A 17,685-nucleotide genomic window follows, 5' to 3' on the forward strand; every position below is an offset into this window, starting at 1 on the left:
GGCTGCGAGGAGGGAGAAATGGAAAGCTGTTGGCCAAAGGGCACAAACTTTCAGTTATGCAATGAATAGGCTCTGGAAACCTAATGTACAGCATGTGACTATAGTTAATAATACTGTATTATAGCCTTGGCTGGGAGACTTAGTTGGTTGGAGCATCATCACATATGCCAAAAAGGTTGCAAGTTTGATCCCTGGTCAGGGCCCATACCTAGGCTGTGGTTTTGATCCCTGGTTGGGACATTTTTGGGGGGGCAACTCATCAATGTTTTTCTCTCACATCAGTTTCTCTCTGTCTCTCTCAAACCAATAGAAACATATCCTTGGGTGAGAATTAAAAAAATACTATATTTTGTACCTGAAATTTGCTGAGAATAGATCCTATGTTCTCACTATATATGCAAAAATGGTAAGTATGTGAGGTGATGGTTGTGTTAATTAGTCTGATTAAGGTAATCATTTCACAATGTATATACATACGCACAGGGGTGAACAAAACTAAGTTTACGGTTGTTTGTATTGAAAAAGACATACTAGTTATGATTCTTACAATATCTGTATAGCTCAAAAGAATGTCACAGTGACACAGTGCACTTAGGTATAATCTCCTAAATGCTCAATTTTCCAGCCTTCATTATTTACACATTCTTGTAGACTATTTGCTATATACAAGCACACTTCAGTGTAGAGTTTTTTGTTGTCATCAATTCCTTGACATGTGTCTCTTGTTTAGTGAATCATACCAGTCTGAAGGTGTGTCCTTTTCATGAAAAGACTCTATCTTTGATAACACTCCAAAAGAAGAAGTCCATACGGTGAGGTCTGGTGATCATGGTGGCCGTTCCTATGGCTCTTGGTGACCTACCTGTCTACCAGTTGAATGATTGTCATCAAGAAACTCAAACATTGTTACGGCACAGTGTGGAGGAGCTCCATCTTATTGAAAGAAGAAATCATCATTATCATGCTGTCTCTGTAACTGTGGTGAAACATTGTCTCTCAGCATATTAAGATACAGGTCATATATAACAGTCGTATGGAAAAAATAGGTCCAAGTACCCCATTACATGAAAGACCTACCCAAACTCTGATCCCTGGCTGATTCAACTGTCCTTTCATTATTACATGAAGGTTTTCTCTTAAATAGTAGACACAATTGTGCCAATTTGCATCACCTAAAATTTTAAAATGAGCTTCGCCAGACCATGTAATTTTATCAAAGATGCCATTGCCTTGCTTTTCTTCATTCAGAATCACTTCACAGAATTGTAAATGGTGATCCAGATCATCATCTAACAACCCAGGAAGCAACCTTGACTGATACACAGTCAAACCTAAACATTGTATTAGATGACTCAAAGATCTATGGGAAATGCCTAACTCAATAGAAGCCCTTTGTTTTTTATTTTTGGGGGGGCTCTTAGTAAATGCCTGCCTCACTAATGTTTCATTTTCCTGCTTGGCAATATTAACTGGCTGACCACTTTATGGAACGTTACAGATGGACCCAATTTCATTAGATTTATTGTGTGTTCTGTAAATTGTTTGTTTGGTTGCTGAAGGTGTATCAAATTCTTCAGCCCATTGCTGTCAAGCCTTTTTGGCAGTCCCTATCTTCCAGTATTGTTTAAGTATCCACTGTTTTCGGTTGTTGGTCAAATTACCAGCCATCATTACCTAAAATATAAATCATAAGGGAGGTTATGAAATAATAACAGTAACAAAAATAAGACAATATAAATAATTAATACAGTAATGAATAAATAATAATACAAGAATAAACTCTGTTTCATGTACTCACAGGTATAGACCTACTTTTCAAAACCCTGTATAAATAAAATTGTCATGTTGTACACCTTAAATATGTACAATTTTAATTTGTCATTTAGTCCTTAGCAAAGCTTAAGAAAGAAATAAACAAAATAGTAACCATGAGGAATTCATTTCCACCATTCCCTACTTCATTACTTTAGGTGCAGAAAGCATATGACACAGCTCACAGCCCCCATGATAGGAGTTCAATGTGGGATCAGAAGCTGGATTGCTCTTTTCACTAAGAACCAGTTTTGAGACTCAACGTTGTGTTGGATGTCACTGCCCACAGCTTCAACAACTGGCCTTAATAGGCTGCTTTGGATCTGAAATCTCAAGATTCATCTTCCTCCTTCACAGGAGCTAATGATTCAATTGGATGAGTCCCCATTATCTTCAGCAATTTATTAGTCATGTTCGGTGCCAGCTAAGACCTTAAAACAACAACACTCATTCATCAAGGTACCGCAGGGGTCATGGAGAAGCTGAACAGCTCCTGTCAGAGAATCTCCTAATATATGCAGACTATGTGGGTGTTTGTGAGAGAGAAAGAGAGAATATTTGTAAGAAATAATAGAATTTTAAGTGTTGTCACTCATATCTTGGTATGTCTTGTACACAGGTTATTATGCAGAGAACCTGAAGTGGCTCCAGGAACACTATAGATTCTAAACCATCCTTTGCCATCTTCTTCTGGATATTTAGCAGCCCCTGGTCAGGATGTATTAGTTCTCTCTGAGGGTCCAAGTATATCGTATATTGGATGGCCAAATTCTTTGTCATCTACATGGGGCATCTTTGAGGGTGAAAAGGAGTGCTTTTAATAATTATTCCAGGACATTGGGAAAACTGGGAAGTATAGTTGCCATAAGCATACAGGCATAGCACAGTCCACTGTCAAGAAGCTCCCAATTTTGGCTTATTAAGGTGGCATCAGAAACTGATACAATAAATGAATTACTTCCATGGTATCCCTGGTTGGTGATATCCTGAATCTACTGGAATCTCCCCAGGGACAGAAAAGCTCAGTACGACATGTTGTAGCCCATTTTGTTGTTGGATGGTCCTCCTTGTTAAGTCGGGATTATATAGAAGAATTTCTCAATATAGGATATAAGACTGAAAAATATAAGTATACAATAAAGCAGTAGGCATAGTTTCCTTGGAGATGGGAGAGAGGGTTACTTGCAGTTGTGGGGTAGAGTGGGGGTCGATGCCTGCCCTCTGTGTCCTCATTTTGGTCGTGCCAACATGACCATCTGAGAAAACCTTCCAGCTTTGATGTTCCTTCACTAGGGAGCTCAGAGAAACCTGGCGGAAAGCCACAGAGTTTTAAAAGGGGAGTGCGATGGGAACAGTTTCCTGGGACACTGGAGGCTTTATAACCCCAAATTCCGGGAGTAGCTCTGGAGTCACAAATTAAAAGAACAAAGACAGAGAGTCAAACCTGGATTTGAGGCCCAACTCTGCCTATTGCACAAGACATCTAAGTTCCCTCTGCCTCACTTTCTTCACTATCAGAATGGGGATATCTCTTCTTTCTTGAGCACAGTTAGTCCTCATTCAGTTCAATGTAGTCAGTTTCACCCTGCCCTCACCCTGCCCTGTTATGATGAGAGCTCAGCACCATCTTGGTCCCTTTGTTCACTCCGCACCTATGCGTGGGACAGCGGTAAGACGCTCTGGATGTGCTGTGCTGTTTCCTGTGTGAAATGCTTGTGTTACTCTAGTTAACTCCTTCTCATCCTCTTCCACAAGGAAGTCTCCATGGACTCCAAAGCCCACTAAGCTCTCCTCTCCTTCCATTCAGAGCCTCCCTACCATGTGCAATTTTTACTTGCAACTGTGACCTTTGGTTCAGTGCCTGTCCTTGCTCCAAGACTGTGAGCTTCATGAGGACAGGGACCCTCTTTGGTTCTCTGCTGTACATGAAGGTCTAGCACAAAGCTTGGTATGCAGTAGCCACTTAATAAATGTTTGCAGAAAGGCTAATGAATGGTGGGGACACAGGCATGAATGCCAATACTTTCTACCCTCGAGGAAATCACAGGCAAGGGACTGAGAAGAAAACTAGTGACTGCAGTAGAGAATGTGTAAAGTACTTTGACTAAAGTCCTGGGTCTTTCGGGAGGCCTCTCAGCAGAGCAGCACGTGCATGGTCGTTAGGGAAGGTGAAGAGCTGTCACCTCACCTGTGTCTGAATGGCTTGATTTTTCAATAGATGGGACAGACAAAAAAGAAAAAATTATGACTTAAATTCAACTACTCTATGTAGATGAAATGGCATTTATAACAAAATCTAGAATGACAACTTGCTATGACTGATGTGGCTGCTACTGGAGAGAACGTGCCAAGCAGACCCGCACTCCTGAAGGTCTGTGAGCACAGAGCACACAGGATTTTGGAAGCCAAGTGATGGCCAGAGGTTCTTGCAGGGATGGGGCCTGAACCCAGGGCCTGGTCTGTCTTCCTTCTGTCCTAGACATGTCTGGGAAAACCCCCAGAGGCTTGACCTTTGGTTCTTTGTTTTTGGAAACAATGTGGGCAACTAACTATTCTTCTTTAACACGGTTTCTTTCCAGAAATAAAGGAAATAGTTTATTGATGAGCTCCCATTTTCCATTCGTGATACTTTCTGATTACTTTCTTTGAAAACCAAGCCTCCTCAGTCAAAAACATTTTTAAGTCTTATAATCCTGGGTGGAAGTATGGCTTCAGACATCTAAGCCAATTGGAAATAGTGGTTCAGGTAGTTTTATTAGTAACAGTGACATCATATTTACATCAACAGTTTGTTAGCTTTCTATGGAGAAAAGCTATCAACCAAAAATCTTTCTGGCATTCATTGTCTAGCCCAGTGATTTTCAGTGTGCCACAGAATTTTAGTAATTAGATTATGCATGTCATGAGATGAAAAAAGTTGAGAATCACTGGTCTAGCTCCTCAACCTAGACTATGAAAATGATTTGGAATAATATTTCAAGATAAGGAAATCTAGCCAGTTTTTTCCCTATCAGATGCCTTTGAACTATCTTCTTATAGATATTTAAAGGGAATTTTGTCCCAATAATACATATATATTGGGAAAAATTTTAATTTAAACTGATTTTACGTCCATATTAAAAAAAAAGTGTATCTTGAGAGGATAAACTTTTTCATTTTATGATGGTTTAAGCAGCATTGATTCTCAAAATATCATCCCTGAACTGCAGTATTGCCATTGCCTGAGATACAAATTCTCAGACTCCCCTGATTTCCAGAATCAGAATCTCTGGGATGGATTCAACACCTGTGTTTTAACAGATGCTAGGGGTAATTCTGATGCATGCTAAAACCACCGTTAGGCTAGGGCATTTACGTCTTGAAAGCCTTTTAATGCTAGGTACTTCATTTTGCATTCTGTCATCCTACTTTACATAAAAGTGAAAACTAGAGCTTAAGTTCTAAAGGCAGGGGTGTTCTTCTGCAGCTTTGTATTCCTTGTCAGCTAACCCTGAGTCCCATAGTGGATGCTCAGCAGTGATGTGGAATGAATGAGTGAATGAATGACTGTAGAATGGTGTGGGGAGCTCATAGGAATGAGTTCTTGTGTGTAAAGATCTTTTAATGGAGTAGATGAGGAGGAGCTTCGGTGACCAGGCTGGGGCTGTGGTGAAATATATCGATGGATTATGTCAATAGAGCCCCTAAACCCTGAGAAGGTGATGGTTCTCCCCCACCTAGAAATTAAAAATCTGGAAAACTCATATAAAAGGTTTAAGGATATCTGCCCTGTTTCTGATTTCTCCTTGATAACTATGTTAGAGCTCTTAAAAATAAGAAACAAAAAGTTCTTCCTACATTTTCTGGCCCCTACCCTGCTGAAGTGCTAACCGTGTGCCTGGTCTTCCTGTCAGAGATGCTAAATTATGAGGCTGACCTGAACATCAGACACGTGCTCTTCATCTTCATGAAAGACCTTGAAAAGACAAGTGGCATTCCACAGAAAGCCCTCTTTTCTCCTCTTTTGTTTCTAAGGCAAGCATGGTGCTTACAGAGGCAGGAGCTGTGGAGCTGTGGTTTTCTGAATGTGGGTCTCCAGTAAACCAGAACTCCTGTTACTCTGTCCAGTGTCATCAGCATCTGATCCTCACTGGGCCACAGGAAGATCTGTGAGATATCTCAGGAGTGGGCGACAGCTGGGGCTGTGGTCCAGCCTTTCTAAATTAGCAGTGATGCATTGCTTGGTGGGGCATCCTAGTTCTCGCTTAGGGCAGTGTGCTGAGGTTTGTGCTGCTGATTGGCCCTGCCTTCTGTTTTTCCAGGCTGTGGGAGTGGGTATTTGTGAACATGAGGAATGCTATCTCTTTAAGCTTTCTACTTCTTTCAGGAAGGGCAGCTTATCTGTAAGGATTCAAAAGTAAATGCTAATAAGCTAACAAACCCATCATTCCCTGAGATGAGAGAAGAGGGAGAGATGTCAGCTAGTTCCTTCTATTTGGAGGCCTGGATTTCAACCCACTGTAAACCTTAACAAAGAGGGCCTGTTAGTTTTTTATTCTTTGCCCAGATGATATTTGCTAAGACTGACCCCTTTGTTATGGCCCACAACTGGTTCTACAAAGGAGAAAATGGAGTGTAATGCTTTTGGAATAGAGCATGTGAGCATGCAAATCCATGGTGAAGCCTAGCATGGGGCAGATGACCAAGTCTGAAGCCTGATCAATGTTGTTGTCAATGTTGTGTTGTCAGTCAAATGGCTTTATCGTCTTTGGCCAATTTCCTTGTTGCTGAGGGGCTCTGGTAGCACTGCTTTCTTGGGTTCATTGACTATCCTTTCTAAAAGCAACACCTTTGGTGGTAAAATCATTACTGTAGAAGGTGAAAATTTTAGGTTGTTGCTAGGGGTGACCGTAAGGTCCCACCAACCCACCGAGGGGCTGCAGCGAAGTCATCACTGCAGCTTAGCCTTGAGGTTTAGACTAGGAGACCAAATGCCCTGTGCCTATCCCATTATCTTCTGAAGGAAATTGTTTTGTGTTTTTAAAGTGGTTATAAGCCAAGGGCATACTCTTTTTTTACTGTTTTTAAATTTTTTTATTTTTTTACCTTTTTTTTTTTTGGTTGTTGTGGTGAAGAGTACGCTTTTAAAACTCCCAATCAAATCTGGAACTTGAGCCACGTTTGCCAAAAGACAAAGTAGGCTCTGGCTGCTGTTAGAATCCCTGATCCCTAAGAAATACATAGCTCACTTTGTGCATCAGTAATAGATGAAGGGGGGAGAGGGAGGGGAAGATGGGGGACCCATGTAAAGTCTTTGGCTAAATGGAGATAGATTCTGGAAACTAAAAAAGAAATTCTAGGTAACTAAGGGGTAAGATCCAATACCTCAGAGGGGCAAGAGGCACTTATATATAATACAGCTTTCATAGAGGTACACACCTTCTTTGAAAGGAGATATATTAGTATCCTTCTGATATGGTGATTATGTTTGAGTTTTGAGATAGAAATATACTGCTGGATTCTACTTGCAGGTTCTCAAAGTTTTTCTTCCACTTTTTATTGTGATAAGATACACACATGATTTACTATTTTAGCCTTTTTAAGTGTACAATTCAGTGGCTTAAGTACATTCACAGTGTTGTACAACCATCACCACTATGCATTTCCAAATCTTTTTCATCAACTCAAATAGAAACTCTTTACACATTAAACAATAACTCCCCCTTCTGCCACCAACCCCAAACAGCCACTATTCTATTTTCTATGCTTATGAATTTGACTAATTTAGGTGCCTCATGAAAGTAGAATCATGTAATATTTGTCTTTTCATCTGGCTTATTTCACTTAGCACAATATCTTCAAGGTTCATCCATGTTGGATCACGTGTAAAAATTTTCTTCCTTTCTAGGCTAAATAATATTCCATTGGATAGATATGCACCACATTTTTGTTTATTCTTCTGTGAGTGGACACTTGGGTTGCTTCCACTTTTTGGCCATTGTGAATAAAGCTGTTATGAATTTGGGTGTACAAGTATCTGTTTGAGTCCCTGCTTTCAATTAGATCTTTTGCCTTCAATATACTATAAAAACTGTCAGAATTTGAGAAGCAGGACGAAGATGACCACAAATTTAGTCCTTGGTGACAGTAAGTGGCAACTGGCAACCTGACAGTGCTGTAGAAGTTTTCTCATCCTACAAACCTAATTAAATTAAACATCCAGTTGGCCAACCCTATGTACATTTAAGCCAGACAATTTTTCCAAAAGCTCATTAGCTGCAAACTTGGGAGCTCTACCAGCAGATGGAACTTTTTCCCCTAGATTTTCAGTAATTAGACAAGAAAGGCCTTTCAAACTTTAGACCTTAAATGGAAGATTTTATCTTACTTGCCAATACATCAGTTTTAATGCCCTTGGTGAAAATACACAGAAATCAACCTTTTCAGTTTTATGATGCAGTGATGTAAGATTTCAGTGTCATTAAACCTTGACTCTCAGGGGAGATACTGGGTTTAGGGAAATTTCTCTGATTTAATGTTACAATTGCTTTTCATCTTTTCAGTTTCTTATTTCAGATTTAAGTTGAGGCCTCGGAGGAGCACATTAGATTCTCCTATATTTTTAGGTTGTGCAGAATGGGATGAGCATGGTCCGTAGAATCCAGGATGGAAGATGGTGACACTCTTGTGCCAGTTGGGAAACACTGTCCTGCAGAAGTTCACACAGCTCGCACCCTAGAGTTATGTCAACTTGGGCTGTCAGAAGGGCTTGTGATATGCTGCAGATTCTTCTATGGGGAACACATTAAAAATAAGACTTCAGAGCTTCTATATCTATCTTTATTAGTTACATTTTCCTCTTCCCTTTCCAAAAAGGCCATTATTGCACTTAATTTTGTCTGTATTCCAGCAAATGTGTGATTTATAATAATTTTGTTCTTTGTAACTTACTCAAAAGGAGACTTATTATTTTCCAGGGCTTCCTTCTTATCTACAGTAATTTTGAAATTACCAAATTTGATAGTGGACAGTGATACGTTGCTGGGAATGTAATTAGTTAAGGAATATGGATGGAGAGCCGAATTTGTGATTGATTAATGGAGTATTATTATCTCTGTGTCCTTCGCAGCCTGTGTGTGAATGTGTACACACACACACACACACACACACACACACGTGTGTGCGCATATACATACATATATGCTCATGTATTATGTATACATTTATTCACTTCCTCAGGACATGTGTTTTGCTCTGTCTCCACAGATTCCTGGTCCTGATCACAATCTAAATTGTTAACTTTTTCACCTAACACTCCTGATATCTATCACCTTAATTGAACCTGTTTTCCCTAGAAAGGCAATTTCCCTCACTTCTCTCAGTGGAGACTGCTTGTTTCTTCATAGTCCAGGGACCACTGGCCACTCTGGCCCTCCATCACCCCTTCCATCCTGGTTTGAGACCTTTACTCCTGAGGATGCCATCTACTTCATCCTCACTCTGTCTACTCTCCTGATGCTGCCATCTGTCTACCTACCTCTGCCTCACTATTCAGGATGACTTCCATCTTTGACTCTTTCTGCTCTCTGCCTAAGCTCCAGCCATTGCCTTGAGTCTGAGTCTTCTGTCTAGCCCCTGAGTGTCTCAGATCCTTGACCTTCTCAATTACGATGACCTGCAGTCAGGTGTCCGTTGGATCTTGCCATTACATGGAACTAATCCTCACCTCTGTCTAAGGTTTTAAACTCCAAAGCCTCTCTTCCTGAGGGTCCATGTCCTTCCAGTTCTCTTCTGCTTTCACTGCACTCAGTCTCCAAACTCATTCATCAGCCTTTTCTCCAAATACTCATTTAACAGATATAGAGACACTGCTAACACGGGGAATTTAGTGATGAGTAAAAAAGGACGTGTACCCTGTCTTCATAGAACTTTCAGCCCAGCAGAGGACAGAGGAATTAATCAAATGACTGCACAATGAAATACTGTAAAATTTCTGCTGTGCTAAGTGCTACACAAATGCAGACTATGCTTGTTGGGGTCCTTCCTGGATTAGGTGGGTGGGGAAGTGACAGAAGAGCTGAAATCTGAGGAATGAATAGTCCATGAGGGGAGGTAAGTCTTCCTGGAGGAGGGGCGTGGTTATGCCAAGGCCCACAGCTGAGGCCATGTGGCAGGACTTCTTTTTTTTTTTTTTTGGTGCAGGGCACATGGTGAATAAGAAGACTTGAAGCGTTCATTAACTGGAGTCTAGAGAGGGTGAGTGGAAGATAAAGCCAGAGGGGAAGAAAAGGGCCAGCTTTTCAGGGTTTTGTAAGCCATGTCAAGGATTTAGTTTTTCATACCAGAATAGTGGAAGTCATTTGAAGTGATTGAAGGAAGCTCCCTCCAGTTTATGGCATGTATCCTAAAAATCCCATTCAGTCTATACTAACTAGTATTTGCATTTCATACTATTGCACTTTTAGAAGCACCAGATTTAAATACCCACAAATTCATAGGCATTTTACCTAGGCTCCTTACATAGTTTCACTCTTATTTGGAAGTCTCATGTATTTTATTTTAATGCTCTAATTCTAACTATTGACTACTGAAAACACTCTTTTATTTTTCCTTTAGTTCATCTTGAGCACCTCTATACTTACAATGTTGTTTGGAGTCTTGGTTTCCAGTGAACCCATTTATAGCATTTTTGTGTAAGCACTTGAATAAGTCAAAGGAAATGTGCCAGAATGTTAGGTTGGAAACTTAGGGCACTTTTGGATGTTTAAATGGCACTGTCAAAATAAGGGTTTTATACTTTACAAATCTCTTGTTATTTATGATGACAAAAATACCCTTTTTTGGTAGCAATATTATATCTGCTGTTGAGAACCATTAAGGATTTAGGGATGAGAAAAACATGTTAACTATACTTGCCAGTTTAAAGAAGAAAATCCTTCCCTTTTTCCCTGAAGAAACCGCTGAGACTCAGGGTACGAGATTTCGGGGTAAAACCTACAGAAATGTGGGCTTTCCAGAGGATCACAGAGACAAGAGGCACGGGGGCTGGGTCAGACCGCTGCCCATTTTTCTGTAGCCACAACAGAGCTGAGGCACTGACCTAGGAGAGGGCCGGTTGTGGGGGGTGACAGGCTGCACAGGCACTTGATTGTCTGCTGGACACACAAGTGAATCTGAGTGTCCATGGAGTTCCCACTCGTGGTTTTGTGCAAAAAACACACCTCTCTGACACAGATTAGTGACGCGTTATTTCAAGATGAAATAAATTCATACTGAACTGTAATTAGGCACAAATGGCATACAGTTTGCATAAAAGAAGGCTATCTTTTTAAGCCAAAATTTTTTGGTTCTTTTACTGTATGCAAGGTCCCTGCTTGATAACCATCTGTTGCAATCCCACCATTTCAGAGTGGGAGACTGAGTCCTAGAGACATTTAGTGATGTGCTCAAGAGCATACTGTTTATTGGGGCAGAGCTGAGACTCATACCAAAGCAGGCCTCCTGGCGGGAGTCTTGTGCTTACTCTGCCACGTGTCAGTCCTAGGATGCACTTGGTGTCTGTTCCTCCCTGGAATAGCCTGGTGGACCTGGACCACTGGGAACTCTTCTGTCCTCCTCCTTGGTTTTCTCTTCTCCCTTTCCTTTTCTACTTTGGGAGTTTGCAATGTTGGTGGTATTAATTCTCTGTCCCCTCCTTCCTTAGACATCCCAGAAGTGTCTATATATATGTGTAGCATTTACTAAATTCACAAGGGACTCCTGCATAATTTAAACTTCTGGATTCCATGCTTGCTGAAGGCAAAGATCAAGCCAGAGTTAGCTATTTTTAGCTATTTTAGCTTTCAGTTTCCCTTTCTTTCCCTCTGGGCCTATGCATAGGAGGTCAATAAATGTGTGTTGGAGTTGTTAAATTCACCAGACCAAACATTATAATTTGTATGTTGGAATAATGTTGTCTCCCATAAACAAATAATCAGATTGTTTTGCCTCAAGAGCTTTCTCTCATGTATATATTTTTAATATAGTGAATTTTATTGTATGTATATTACCCCTCAATGAAAATGTCATGTGCCTTCGGGATCATAGAAAGTTGTCCATGTTCTGAGGGGTTGCGGCTGCCAGTAGCCGGCTAGGCCCCAATCAAACATGCAGAATCATTAATTAGGGTCATTTGTTCTGCTGTAAGCAGCGCAGAGTGTGTAAAACCTGTTCAGGAGAGAATTAATTCGTCTTCCTCCCTGTACTTTTTAGAGTACTCCTAGCACGATTGTCAAAGCCTGCAGGCCTAATGCATATGTTCTAATGGGCTAATTGCTAAGGAGACATTTGTAAATTAATCTCTGACTTGAGCTAAGTGGTTTCCCCTAATGGCTTTAATTCAGTGACTCCCATTCTTGGCCACATATCAGATTTACTGGAGGAGCTTGTTAAAAATAAGAAATGTCCAGCTTCCCCCTCTCCCCAGGCTTGAGATTTTCTGGTCTCAAGGTAGATGAGGGTGTCTCTTTTTCAAGGAAAATTCTTGCAGTGATTATGTCTGGTGGTAGTCACCTTCGTGAGCTCCTGCTTTAAATCCATATCTGAAGGCCCATGTAGCCTCATGTTCATTGAAAGCATTTGAGCCCAAACCTGACAACTTGAAACAGCATCTCTGGAGTTAACTTTCCTGGTTAATTCACCTCCATATTCTCATCCCTGAATCTATCCTTTCCTTGAAGAGCTCCAGTGGCCCAAGGGTGGATGTTATGTGCTTTGCCATGCTGTTCCTCACTTTTATGACCTCTCTGAGACATTTGGAAAACCTTCAGAGCCTACTGAATTTCCATCATGAAGACATGTGAATATTCTCTCTACTTTCCAGTTATCATCAGTCTCCTGGTGTCAGGTGTTAGGGACAGGCATTCTTTTAGTACGCTGGGTGTGTGTGCGCGTGTGTCTGTTCTTGGCATTCTTCTGTGCAAACACGTCATGTTTGCTCTTGGAGTTTTGAAAATAGATGACTCACAAGCATCATTGTTTCAGTGACGTTTATCAAATCAATTTTGTTTTTAGGAAGCTGGAACTCTGTAAATATCACTCAGTACTGAGTATGACTACACAGCCTACGCGTGTTTTCAATAAACCGAAGAATATGGCAGTTAACACCATGCAAAGTAGCCAAGGTGAACTCAGACTATGAGAAGTTAGACAGTCTGGGCAGGCTCTAATGAAGGTCAGCACAAGGTGTGCCCTGAGAGGGCATGTTCACCTTCTCCTCTTGGGCAGACTGTGGTGACAAGCTCTTGTTTTGGACGGTGCTTTGTAAAGTGCTTGGTCATTGTAAGGGGTATTCTGTGACTCAGCTGCTAGAGGGTGTTTTCCTATCTCAGGTATGCTGCTTTTCTTAGCCTCATCTTATGTCTCCGGGGCCTCAGTATCCCTTATCCCTGGGACCATAGAAGCACATGGATGAACTCCCCATGGCTGTCTTCCTACTTAAGGGCTATGAGAGGAGACATAACTTGTAGGAAGAAGGGACGCTCTGAGGAGGATATCGAGACAAGAGCCTCCGTTCCTACCCTTCTTAGCTTCTCAGTTCAGGTATGTTCCACCGAACCAATAGCTTATGTATTGATCATAATGATATCACACAATTGAGCACTGATTAGATAATAGCATAGGATTCATCTCTGTAAGGATTACTCTACAAAGGAGTATGTTTTATGATTCCAAGTGGACTTTTTTCCTTTGTCTTTCTTAGGGCTTTAAAGCATAGCAGATGTGAAGTAAATACTTAGATGATTATTTGGGTTTGCTCTATAACATAACTATTACCATTTTGGCTCAAGTATAATCGTTTTGTAGAGTGAAACTGATTTTTTAGAGGAGGGTGGCAGAGAGGGGAGAGGGAGGGAGGGAAGGAGAGAGAGAGAAACACATCCTTTGCTAGAGCCTGTAGAGGATGAATCTCTGTTGGATTCCTCTTTTCATGGCCAAATCCAAAGGATTGATTTATTTTCTGTAGCACTTGGATCCAGGCTGACAATGTAATCAAGCCTGACATGATAAAGAGACATTTAGCAAGTTTAAAATCACATGCACAGTTGTTTCAGTGTGGAGAAACAGATCCTCTACACATCGATCATTTCATGCCTGGAGGCAGCTGGGTGGGTGGGAGAGCCTGGGCACCCTGTACCTCCTTGAGAGAGAGCCTTCCACCTGAACATGAGGACCCAAACAGAGGCCCACTCAGCAGAATCTTCAGTTCTTGGAGATTTGGAGGTATCTGCCCCCTGGATGTCTTCCCTCCTTTGCCTTACTGGAGGGATGCTGATAGTTGAGTTTGCATCTTAAGAGGATAGCAGGATTCCTTCCCACCTGTCACTGGCTGATTTGCTTAAGTAAGCTGCACACTACTTTCTATCACAGGGACCAGTGGGAGGCACTAGGAGAAATTAGTGTCAGCTACTTTGGCTGTTCCCAAGGCTCAGAAATCATCACAATTGTAGGAGAGTATAGATTTTGGACTCGTTTTGGAATGATACAGATGCCATTTGCAAGGACTTCTTTTCTTCCTTTTCCTTTCTCTCCTCCCCTCCTTTCTCTACACATTCTCTCCTCCCCCTTGCCTTTCCCCTCCTTTCCTCTGCAGCTTTTAATGGAATAAACCTGTGTCCCCACCTTGACCGAGGCTCAGCATTCACACACTCACGTGCACATCCACACATGTAGGCAGTCAAATGACAGAGATTAGTTGTGAATCAGCTGTTTATGAATGAAGAAGAGGTCCTTCCCCTCAGCTCTGGCCACGCCCCTTCCCTTTGCCGCATTTTGAGAATGAGGTCAGGGCCAGGATCTAACTGCTTGTCTCAGAAATAGCAGCACAGATCAGAATTAATCTTAAGCTATTTGTTTTACTGGCTCATTCAGATAATAAAGGGAAAAGCAAGGACTGTTTATGTTTTTTTGGTGTGTTTTGTTTTTGTGCATAACTTTGCAAGGAATGAATGAATGAATGAATGAATGAATGAATGAGTGTGTGTGAAGGGAGAGACTGAGATGAGCTGCCAGAGGTTTTGTACTGGGTTCATGGTAATTACTGACAGGCTGCAGACGTTTCCTTGGATTCAGTGGGACATGTTTTAGTTTTTAAAACAAAATTGAAGAATAAAATAGGCCCCAGTTGTGTCTTAATACTTCCTCTCATGAGGAGAATTTATCAGGTGCTATGAAACCACGTGTTCCTTTTACAGCGTCCAGTTGTTTTACCTGTCAGTTTTTAATGTGCAGCTCACCATCCCTCCTCTGTAGCTCCATGGAGTTTTGTAGTGATTTCAGAGAATATGCAGATTTCATTTTCTGCCAGCCACTGTGGCGCACACAGGCGTACAGATATGTGTGAGTGACCGCCCCACACACATACGCGCATGGCTTAATTTTTACATATCTTTACATAAATTGGAATTTATCTCTGTCCACCAGCTGGTTCCAGAGGGATATTAATAGATACTCTGAGGAGACTGATGCTTCTAACCCCTTTCAACCTGCAGTCCCTTTAGGATACTAGCAGGTCTGAAAGGTATTTGTCGTCCCCTGGCATTGTATGTGGTGGTGGTGGTTACTTTTTGTTCTCAAGGTTAATAATCATTGACTCTTCGTGAATGTTTTATGTTTCCGCATCCTTTGAGTTGGAACACTACTCTCCTCTGCGAAAGATTAAATAAACAAATTAGAATGTTGAGCGAGCAAAGAGGTGTCAGTATCAGCCCAGCCTGCTCCATATTCATTTAATGGACTTTAATGTGTCAGGTATCCTCTGAAGGAGACGCCCACCTGTCTTTTCTATCACAGGTGGTTACTTTTGAGTGAAGAGCGTGAAGGAGAATGGGGGTTGCCATATAGCTGGCCTCATGTGTTTCCTTATTTGGTGTTCTTCACCTAAATGGCTTTTAAAACACTTGGAACTGTGCCCCACCCCCACACATGGATGTTTGTACAAGCAGCAGATTTGTGCTTTTCTTTCCCCCCCCATATTTTATTATAAGTTTGTTGAAACAAATACAGCTTGACATCAACATTATAATATCATCTCTATCTAAAAGGATTTACTACTTTGCCCAGATGAACTGTTAGGTGCTGAAAGAAAAAAAAACTATTTGCTAGATGTTCCTGGCTTCTAGAAATCAGTGGGAAAAGATGTTCTTGATCCTAGAAATAATATGACCTTTAAAAAGTTTTTTACTAAATGTGTTGGGGTGACATTGTTTAATAGAATATATAGGTTTCAGGTGTACAGTTCTATAATACATCATCTGTATATTGTGTGTTCATGCAAAGTCAAGTCTAAAGCTGAGCTTTTCCGTGAGTATTTCTGATATAGAAACAGAAAGTGAATTAGTGGTTGTCTAGGGCTGGGGTAGGAACAGGGAATATCTGCTAATAGGCAGAAGGGATATTACCGACAGGATAAAAATGTTCTGAAACTATACAGTATGGTGATGATTGGAGAACTTGGCAAAATTATTTGAAGTCATTGATTGAATTGTACATTTAAAATGGGTGAATTTTATGGTATGTAAATTATACCTCATTAGAGCTGTTAAAAATTGATATTCCTGTATTTGAGTGCTCTTGGGGCCTAAGTTGCATATAATATGAAAAATTGTATTACTCCAAATTTTTATCTGCTCTTTTCCCACTGAAGTGTATTAGCTTCATTTGGGGAGAAGCTTCACCCTGAGATAACAGGGCCAGATAAAAACCCCGAGCCTTAGGATGCAAGGGTCGGCCCCTATCGCTCTTGGCCAGCAGTGAGGTTGCCACCCACAGCTAGTAAGGAGCCAGCACCAGGGGAGCAAGGGGATGAGGTTTCCAGGCAGGCCCAAGAAAGCAGCTGGCACCGTGTTTCTGAGCTCTGGCTACATGTGTCATAAAATTCAAAAACAAACATTCCCGTGTTGTTCAGCCCTTAAGTAATGGCATTTTCCTCTTGTTTTGCAGGTTGTCTTAGTCTTTGCTCTCAGCATTGGTGCACTTGTAATATACTTCATAGATTCGTCAAAGTGAGTATTCAAATTTATTGTTGTGCCCTCTTTTTCTAACATGATTGTGAGCCTTTTCAATGATCAATGATTTACTTTAACACTAACCTTTGCAAGAGCCTCCAGTGTGTGGAAGACCTTTAGAGGAAGACAGGACTATTTGTGCCAAATTTCTGAATGGGAAAGCAAGCTCTCACAAGGAAGGATGCTGCTGGCTATAAGAGGGAGGGAAGGGCATCTGAGTTCAAGCTGTTTTGCTGGGCATTATTTATTTTTAAATAACTGTTTCCTGATGAAGTATTTGCACTGAAGATGTCAAGAGGTTTTGATGTGCATTTGCAACCTCTGGGAAGATAGAATGTCCAACTGGTGAGGGCCTGAACCATTCTTGCCAAGGTGTGAGGGTTTTTTCCCTCTTAGGGTTTTCAATGCTCTAATCTTATTTGAGATCAGTTAGAAAGCACAATACTATCCTGCCAACCAAATACTCAGCTACAGCATTGTCTGCTGGTACTTCTTGACTTGGGAAGGTAAGGAGATGGGACAGAGGAGTTCATGATGACTCCCAGAGGTGGAGGACCATGGCCATCTTAGAATTTCTAGAGTGGACACTTATGCGGATCCTTGGGTACCGGCAGGGTGGACTGCTGCTTCAGGGTGAGCCCTGGGTGGGGGCTGTGTGACAGCGGTAAAGGCTTTGTAGGACGCAGAAGAAGTCAATGAGCATAGCTGCTAGGTGTGGCCAGTTCTGCCCTGGTTCCTGTAGGCATCACCCCTGGGTGCATCGTTTGTTCCAACTGTTCTATTGAAATCTTGAAGCAGACAACACCTGGGAAACTGGAACTGTGCTGATCCGACTGGACTTTCTCTGGTG

The 17,685-nt window shown here is 41.4% G+C and overlaps 1 protein-coding gene across 20 annotated transcripts in view; it reads left to right on the forward strand.

The window, feature by feature from the left end:
- Positions 1-17,685, forward strand: part of KCNMA1 (potassium calcium-activated channel subfamily M alpha 1) — a 718,090-nt gene that overhangs the window by 348,574 nt on the left and 351,831 nt on the right. For all 20 annotated transcript variants that reach the window (XM_054572515.1, XM_054572516.1, XM_054572498.1 and 17 more), the window contains exon 3: positions 16,771-16,832. In XM_054572515.1, the coding sequence (XP_054428490.1) occupies positions 16,771-16,832 (62 nt within the window). The remainder of the gene's footprint in view (positions 1-16,770; positions 16,833-17,685) is intronic.

The sequence above is a fragment of the Pteronotus mesoamericanus genome, unplaced genomic scaffold, assembly GCF_021234165.1.
Source record: "Pteronotus mesoamericanus isolate MK-2021 breed Mesoamerican mustached bat unplaced genomic scaffold, CSHL_Meso_final contig_24, whole genome shotgun sequence".
Taxonomy (NCBI): Eukaryota; Metazoa; Chordata; class Mammalia; order Chiroptera; family Mormoopidae; genus Pteronotus; species Pteronotus mesoamericanus.